The sequence below is a fragment of the Triticum aestivum genome, chromosome 1A (genome assembly GCF_018294505.1).
Source record: "Triticum aestivum cultivar Chinese Spring chromosome 1A, IWGSC CS RefSeq v2.1, whole genome shotgun sequence".
In the NCBI taxonomy this organism is placed as follows: Eukaryota; Viridiplantae; Streptophyta; class Magnoliopsida; order Poales; family Poaceae; genus Triticum; species Triticum aestivum.
In genome coordinates, this window is record NC_057794.1 from 326,205,733 (window position 1) to 326,214,281 (window position 8,549).

At 39.8% G+C, this 8,549-nt stretch overlaps 1 protein-coding gene across 2 annotated transcripts in view; it reads right to left on the reverse strand.

Annotated features, from left to right (window-relative positions):
• Positions 1-985: 985 nt before the first annotated feature.
• Positions 986-8,549, reverse strand: part of LOC123048714 (endonuclease MutS2) — a 9,862-nt gene continuing 2,298 nt past the window's right edge. For both annotated transcript variants that reach the window (XM_044471759.1, XM_044471767.1), the window contains 16 exons: positions 8,245-8,295; positions 7,766-7,822; positions 7,607-7,689; positions 7,059-7,182; positions 6,912-6,971; positions 5,272-5,514; positions 5,000-5,083; positions 4,781-4,928; positions 4,379-4,506; positions 4,214-4,261; positions 3,660-3,790; positions 3,031-3,113; positions 2,465-2,568; positions 2,088-2,158; positions 1,456-1,766; positions 986-1,358 (listed from right to left, as the gene is read on the reverse strand). In XM_044471759.1, coding sequence (XP_044327694.1) covers positions 1,180-1,358; positions 1,456-1,766; positions 2,088-2,158; positions 2,465-2,568; positions 3,031-3,113; positions 3,660-3,790; positions 4,214-4,261; positions 4,379-4,506; positions 4,781-4,928; positions 5,000-5,083; positions 5,272-5,514; positions 6,912-6,971; positions 7,059-7,182; positions 7,607-7,689; positions 7,766-7,822; positions 8,245-8,295 — 1,905 coding nt within the window. In that variant the 3' untranslated portion in view covers positions 986-1,179. The remainder of the gene's footprint in view (positions 1,359-1,455; positions 1,767-2,087; positions 2,159-2,464; positions 2,569-3,030; positions 3,114-3,659; positions 3,791-4,213; positions 4,262-4,378; positions 4,507-4,780; positions 4,929-4,999; positions 5,084-5,271; positions 5,515-6,911; positions 6,972-7,058; positions 7,183-7,606; positions 7,690-7,765; positions 7,823-8,244; positions 8,296-8,549) is intronic.

Here is an 8,549-nt window from a genome sequence, read left to right on the forward strand (position 1 = left end):
TATCTGTGTTGGATGATTAACGGCAAGTCTGAACATTTACAAACATTTTGGCCCTCGTGCCGAACTGTGGAGATCACACGACATATGGCTCTCTACACGCAAGACAGGTGCCGACAACAGCGAAACTGGACGGAGTACTTACCACGTTATCCGTGGAGACAGAAAACAGCCAAGCACATGCCTAGATACAGGATAGAACAGCAACCTACCGTGGCTTATCCGGGCCCCGGTAGTTCGATATCATCGTAAGACCATAACCTCAGAAGAGGAGATAAACAAAGGAAAGTGAGATCGCACCTAATGCAAAATTCCCACTCGGATAGGAAGTTGCCTGGAACGATCATCGGACTAACTTTGATATCTTTGGACGCAGATAAATTGTACCGGACGGTTTTTTATATTTATAGTACTATCACTTATGATGATTGAACCGTACTGTGAGCCGATTTTATAAGTGATTCTGTGATTGACCCATGAGCTCTGGAAGGCCAGCTCTCCCAATATCCGGATGGCTGTACTGTATATGCCCTTCACCCAACTAGTGCAACTGTGCAGGTAGCCAGGTACATATAAAAACTGTGCACGTAACCATAACATTTCATTACACTTACACTTCGTTTTCGAACGAAACACACCCTTAGTGACCACACTGCATTCACCACTGGTATTCCAACTAAACCAAAGAAATGGGGCAAGTATCTCATTAACAATTACATTTACATCATGTCTTTGGTTTGGATCCTTCCGATCTTCGTTATTCTTCATCGGCGGTTGTTCTGGTGCGCTGGTTCTATAGGGCCTTAGCACGATGATTTTCCGACTGTCTACTATAACATTGTGCCCGACTCCGGAGATGGAGGGGGATGACGGCAGCGCGCGCCTTTGGCTCGCTTCGGTGCTTGTAGTCGTCGCCAGGTGGTCTACGGATCTAGATATAATTTTTATTATTTTTGGTGTTCGTTTTACTACCATGATTGAAGATGAATAGATCAGAAGTTTTTCAGCAAAAAAAGAAAAACATTTACATCATGTCAAAGAGAAAGCAGCTAATTTAACATGCAAACTAGGGGTCTAAACTCACATGGCTATAGTACAGTCAAAATGGGAAATTCTATATATTGAACTGAACAACATTTACATACTTATCTCTATATACTATTGCAGGGTAGAGCAACCATTTTATCTTGATGTCTTCTGCTTCTGGACCTTGACATCTTTCAACTTTAGCTTGAGCTTCATCATGCCAGCTTGGACTTGCACTTCATTTTTGGACGAATCTATTTTGACTACGGTAGCTTGGTTCTTGAGTTTAGGAACGTAAACTAAATCCCCAACTTCTGGGATCCCACCATCTTCATCTATTTCAAAAGGAAACCTTAGCTAATTAACTTGTCCTCGAACTACATGGGACTGGGAGGGAGATAATAATATATATGAAAATGATGAGTTTCAAACCTATTATCTTGCCATTAGCTTCTGCGACCGTGATGCTATTTGTATTCTGCGTCTTTTTAAGGGCAGAAGTGCTAGATGGCTCGGGGCTTTTCGCCCCCTCAGATTTGGCTTTCTCCGCAGCCTTCTCTTCTTCTAGCACTCTTTGAGCTACTGCAGATTCTCTGTACTGCTGGAACTTCTTATGAATGATCGAACGAGCCATAACAGCATACTCCGAAACTACTCTTGACTTTCTTTTTCTCTGAGCGGTACTGTGATCTACAATGCTCTTCTGTGCTACTTCCAAGTCATTATGAAGCTCCTTGGACTGCCTGATACGCAATAAGTGGACATATAAGATAAGCAATTCTGCTGTGACTGAGTTTGAGTACTATAATAGTCTAATAAGCAAACTAATGCATCAGAAAATGCCTAAACTTCTGTGTAATGGAACTACAAATTCACTTAGAAAGGCAGATCAACATTAGCGGAGCATTCATTACACCAAACCTCAAAATCAGTTAAACTTATCCTTACTAAAAGATTGTAGTACAAGCTTTAAATGCATATATGACATGCAAACAGGGATCCTTTCCAGGGGAAAATTGCAGCATATACTCAAATGTACATAAAACCAGCGAGGAAGTTCTCACATAAGATAATGTTGTGCCTGCTGAAGTTGTTCGTGGTATTCTTGCTTGAATTTTTCCATGTCCATAATCAACTGCAAAACAAACACTTGAGATGGACTTGTTCAGGAAATCGTATTAATCCAGACCGAAGAAGCATTCGACCTTGCAGATTCTAACTGAAGCAATATACGGATGAGTCTCTAACATAAGAACACATATTCCTCAAGCAAATAACAGAATTTCCAGTGCCAGGGAAGACACCATTTCTATCAGTAACACGCGAAATATTATAGCATCTGAGCAACTCGATGTTATAAAACCAAATTGCCACTTCACAATACAAAAAGGCCAATATTAATCTCAGAAATAAAGGATTGTCATGATCCTGTCGAACTTACCGCATTTATCTCTGCACCAGCTGTTCCAAGTAACTGCCGAGAACTTTCTATAATATCCAAGGGCAAACCTAGCCTTTCAGCAATATTGATTGCATTTGAACGCCCTATATGCGTAACGAAACATGAGTACAAAAGAATTCCAAAAATAAAATGAGAGCTAGTTTTAGCAGACATCAGTTCCGATACCTATATAACACCTTAAAAAACAAGAATGAAATAAGAGCAAGTTTTATCCTTAATATGGAGTTAGTCAGCTAGGTTGACATCCTCAGGATAGAACAGCATGCCACATATTTACAAGAAGACGAAGGCCTCACTATTTGGTCCACTAGAAATTGAAGAATGAATGAATATGACCTTCTTTTTGCCATAGCATATTTGATTCAACAAGCCAACAATCAACTGGCAGGTGGGGTTGGTTAATGGTCACCTTGTGTGATTTTTGACGTAGAAAACATGAGATGTAGGGCTTTCTAGCATCTTCTAAGGGCAGTGACATCAGAGCACCCAAACAAGCACCACCATATTATGATCGAAGAAGGAACATGTAATATAAAGCAATTAACCTGGTATTCCCCAAAGTATCCTGAACGTAGGCTTTAGATTCTCTTCATCAAATTCCACGCATGCATTCTCAAATGAATCATTGCTGAAAGCATTAAAATAACGAATAATGATGCAGTGTTCATTGGATAAGAGTTACTCGTAATTTAGGGCACACAATAAGCCACATTGCTGCATTCCTAAAATTATCTTCTGGACATAAATTCCATGAAATCACGCAAGTAAATTTGCACCTGGTGTAAACTGGGGGAAATAGTGATTGCTTCAAGAACAGCATTTTTAATAGTATTACTCAACAAAAGGAAACTTATCACGTAAATGTGAAAAGCCCGAGTAAAATCAGGAGTGCATTCTATGTAGATACAAGAAACTAAGTTGAAAATGACATTGTAACCATCAACAATAACCTGTACTAGACCTTGTAGACTTATACAGTTATTGTCCTTCCAGTTTTGCAATCATGTTGAGTTGGCATGCTTTTGTTGAATATCAGTGAAATAACACTTATGGTTGATGACAAGGTATCACAAACAGTGTCATTTGAATAACAACAAAGGCGTAATAACTAAACTAATTAGTTAAGAGTCAAGACCATAATGCCAGGAAAAAATCAGCTTCAAATGTTTGGAACCTGTATTTCAGTGTTTTCAGTTCTCCATGATGAGTTGTAGCTAGAGTCAGAAAGGAACCAGCTTCAGCAAAAGACTCCAAGAGAGACATCCCCAAAGCAGCTCCTTCGAGTGGATTTGTCCCGGCACCAACCTAATATGAAAAATAAGGCATTGCCATCATATTTTAGTATTTTACAGAGAAAAGACTCAACTATAGATAATGAGATAGTCCATGTCATCCATGATATTTCCATAATGAGTTGGGCTAATGGTGTAATGTGTACTGCGTCCTGAACTACTAACATGTACTGAATACTTTGACAAAAAAAGATGTTACATGTGTTTGATAGTTTCCAGAACTGAGAAACATGCATTCATTTTTAAAACGGCTTGCCGAGTACATGACAGTTTTTGTCAGTTAGAAGAATAGACAAGAATCGGCATCGGCACAAAAACAAATTAGAAACCACAATATCCATAGCCCAACTTTACGATCATACTGCCACTAAGCTAATACACATTAACGAATCAAAATTAATCAAATAGTTATCAAGGCATATGATAAAGTACTCACCTCATCCAAAAGGACCAAGGATTGTGAAGTTGACTGAGCGCGAATGGCCTAATAAAACGAAGGTTCAGATGCTGTACGGATAGTTAAGGATTTACTGCAAGTACGGGACTAATAAGTTAGGATTCAGAACTAATAGAATACTGATTATGATAAACTAAAATATACCCCAATCTGCTTCAGATGCCCAGAGAATGTTGAGAGTGATTGGGTCAAAGATTGCTCATCTCCAATGTCAGCATAAACAGCATCGAACCATGGAATTTTAACTGGTTCAGAAGCTAGAATGTATAGACCTACAGCAGAAGGGCAAACTTATGCAAGTAATGCTGGTTGCTTACTCATTAAGAGTGTGCAATAGTAAGTTGAAAGCAGAAAAATACTCCATATCTTCAATTTTCTGCCAACAAGTCATGTCAGAAAGTGTGTAATTGATAATGCAATCAATGCATACCAAATTTATAAGGATACAGAAAAATCAGTAATGGCATACTCTACGAAAGCTTGAGGGTGTAGCTTATGATCACAATCATAACAGTGAAAGGATCTCAACTTCATTGTTCCAGTTACCTATCTTGGCCATTAACGATGCCAGCCCAACCGTCTTCAAGCTGATTGTTTTTCCCCCAGTATTTGGGCCAGTTATGACCAAAACAGTAGTCTCTTCCGCGATCATAAAATCTACTGGGATCGGATGGTTCCTCTCCAGCTCAGAAACCTGCAAACTGAAACATAAATTATCCAATGAAAGTGCTAATACACATTGTTTACCCCCAAACGAGGACTAACCCTAATTTTCATGAAATCAAGTTCTGAAGCCAGTTGATCTTCCTCTGTGATATCTTGTCCGTATATCCTCCTCCTACGAATCTCCTACAACAGGAAGCAAAATGAGAACTGGATAACTGTAGGTTGATAAAAAAATCCCATCAAGACATATGAATAGATGATGTTTTAGTCTAAAGTATATTAGATGTAAACAAAAAATGCACTCTCACTATCAATGAGTACAAATTTTCTGCATAATGATAGTAGAATAAGGTGGTCCTGGGGAAACTAACCGCTGTGGCACTTGCAACATCCTTTTTTGTACGACGCAAATTTTCCTGGTGCTGCTGGAGCAATAGTGGATGGTATGCATTTGGAATGAACAGTTTCCATGGCCTCTTAGTAAGTTGGGCTGAGGAAGTTGTACTGGCAGGCTCATCTTTAGCCGCATTGACAATTCCATGCTCAATGTTTGGCAAATACAGGTCAGGAAGTGTACCATCGTATGCTATACTGTATCTTGCACGAGCTGTGACCTGCAAAGCAAGTGCGCATACATATTAAGCAAAACAATCTGGGGTAAGCAAGCAACTAAGCATGCATAAAAAAAACTAAATGCTTATGAAACTGCTGCACTATGTGATTGTAAACACGATAGACAATTTGGGAATAGGGACGATGGGAAATGGTGAGATATCTCATTGAAGGAGGTGTTGTGTAAGTATCGGAACTGTTTAGATGTCTTGTGGCTTCCCTTAATGTTGAATGTTCAGTTGCTGCATAGGTTGTCAGAATGAGTTACTGCGGTGAAAGGTCACTGCAGTCCCGCAGGGAGGAAGGTGATGGCCAGACAAGGCTAGCAGGTGTACGATTAGAGTCGAGCAAATAGAGATACCAGTTGGAAAGGGTTATTTTGCTTGCTCCCACTGTCCTGGCAGCAGGCGCACGCGTATCTCTCGATAGTGAACTGTCTGCAAGGCAACACGCTGGGTGTGTGATATTACTTGCATGAGCTTCGCCAGATACGAGGTCCAGCTGAAGTGGCACTGGACAGCTGAAGGCAAGTATTCTGCAAAACTTGCCTACCTTGCGTTCTTTGAAGAAATGGTTGACCACCCCATGTGGCAGCAATACTGGGAGTTCTGGGCACTGATGAAGATGAAATTCTTCTCCTGGATGGGCGGTAGCGAACCAGTGCTGGACTGCTGATCATTTTGCTCGCCGAGGTTTGCCACTGTGCCCTTTTTGTGATCAAGATGATGAATCTGTCTCCCATCTGCACACAGGTGTGCTTTCTCGTAAGATATGGTTCAAAGTGCTTAACGAATATGGCGCCGAGGCAATCTGCCCAGTGCCAAATGAGGATTTCTATCATTGGTTCGCGGATGCGACAAGCAGAACAAGGGAGAAGTTGGAAGGGGTCGCTCCCTCGTCATGCTCATTGTTTGGTGGCTGTGCATATGAGAAACGCATGTGTGTTTGATAACATGAGGCCGGTCTCGAGCGACCTTGTGGATCTGATCCTCGACAAGGCTGAGCAGTGGAGAATTACCGGTGCCAAGGAACTGAGGAAGCTACCAGTGCACTCTAGACCCCCAGACTGTGTTGCACCAGTAATCCTCGCAATGCCGGCTGCTCAGGCGTTAGCCTATCCATTTTTGCCTTGCCCTGTACAATTTTGCCATTTTCATTTTTCCCTTTTCAGTTTAGTTTTCAATGTTTTTCTGTGTTTCACAGTTTTGGCCGATGTATTGCAACTTCTTTGTGTTTCTTCTAATACAAAATGATGCACGTTTAAACATGTGTTCGAGAAAAAAAATCCTAGTCAGAGCTCTTGAGAGTATGAACCCTACAGTGCTAATAGATTATGTCAAATAAAAATATCAGTGACTACTACTTTTCATGGGAAATGGGTAATGAAAAACAACAGCACCTTATCGAGTGTAACTGTTTCCTGCATCAAAATCTGAATATTATCAAGCTCAAGAAGAATCTGCAAATTAAAATTGAAAAATAAGTGTAAGGATAAGAATACAGAAAATAGCCAAATAGCAAAACCAAATCGATCAACCTTTCAAACCTTGTCAGTCAGTTTCGATAAAGCTTCAAGCTCGGCTCTAACCACTAGTGCTCTTGCGCCCTGTAGCTCATCATTTAGTGGAACAGCAACAATTGGTTCTATCATACTTCCAGCATCTGAACCACTACATACATATCAATCTTGATCAATACCAACTGTCAAACAGCCAAATCAAATTCAACACATACGCATATTACTATACATATTGGTCAAAACTATGCTTAAAAAAACATTGGTCAAAACTCGGAAGTTGGGTTAAAATTAAGAGAGAGCCAAGATTTTGGTTCTCCTAGCAGACTCCCTTTTACAGGATGTCGGTACTAACAAAAAAGATGAGTATGCGCCAGATGATATAAAGGTAATCTCATATGTTCGTGATCCAAATCCCAAGCATATACTTTAGTGCTAATACTACAAAGTTTAAAAACTCCCAGCATTATGGAAATTTGTCAGCGCAAAGCAGGCATATAAATAAGATTTTAAACAAAACTATCTCATATAAAGCGAAACCAAATGATGAAACAAAAATCTTCTTTAGCAAAGCACACCTGGAGAGTAGTAATCCATCAAAACTTGAAGACTTATCCCCAGTTATTTTAATGCAGCATCTTCCATTTACAATGCTTACTTCCTAAAGAAAATTAGCAGTTTTGTAATTCACTGCACATAAGTTTCCCTGGCAATGAGTGAGTTGAATGAAACAATACCGACAAGGAAGCTTCATTGTCTGCATTCCGTATCAAGTTATCCATAAGCTGGCATAACTGAAAAGGTAACAGCATATAACAATTATCCATCAGCAATATTACCATCAGACAGATGCAGTTTGTAGGTTAAGACTTAAGAGGAACTGAGGAACATAGCCTTTGTTTCCTTTCCAAAGTTTAATGATGGAAAGCAAATCCACTAGATATATTTGGTATTTTATTTATAGATCACATAACTTTCTTCTGCAGTTTATCCTCCAGGTCGAGAACTTAAAGCATGGTGTTTTCAGCAATGTGCAAATGCTTGCATGCTATGCTTGCCATGGTTGCCAGCTTTCATGTGTGTCATGCTTGTGTGACTATATGAATTCAAGGGAAACTTCAACAGTACAGGAGGAGTGAAAATTCACAGCAACGTGTTTGCTGCACACGCATGTAGCTGCCCTTGCTAAGCAAAACAAATCTGCAAAGGCACCTACCCTGCTCTCTAGGGCCTGAACTTGATCTCGATATCGTCTTAGCTCAGGGCTCTGCAAAAAATAAATAATTATTTTTAGTTAAAAGGAAATATTTCAAATGGAATATGTAAGTATGATCAGGGATCATAACAGCCTTTCAAAGTGTTTTATTAATGATGGTCAGTATAGATTGCATCAAACCAGTATGATATACACTTAACAGATGATGACTACATGCTGCCATAAATGTACTCCCTCCGTCCGGAATTATTTGTCGCAGAAATGGATAAAAATGGATGTATCTAGAACTAAAATACGTCTAAATA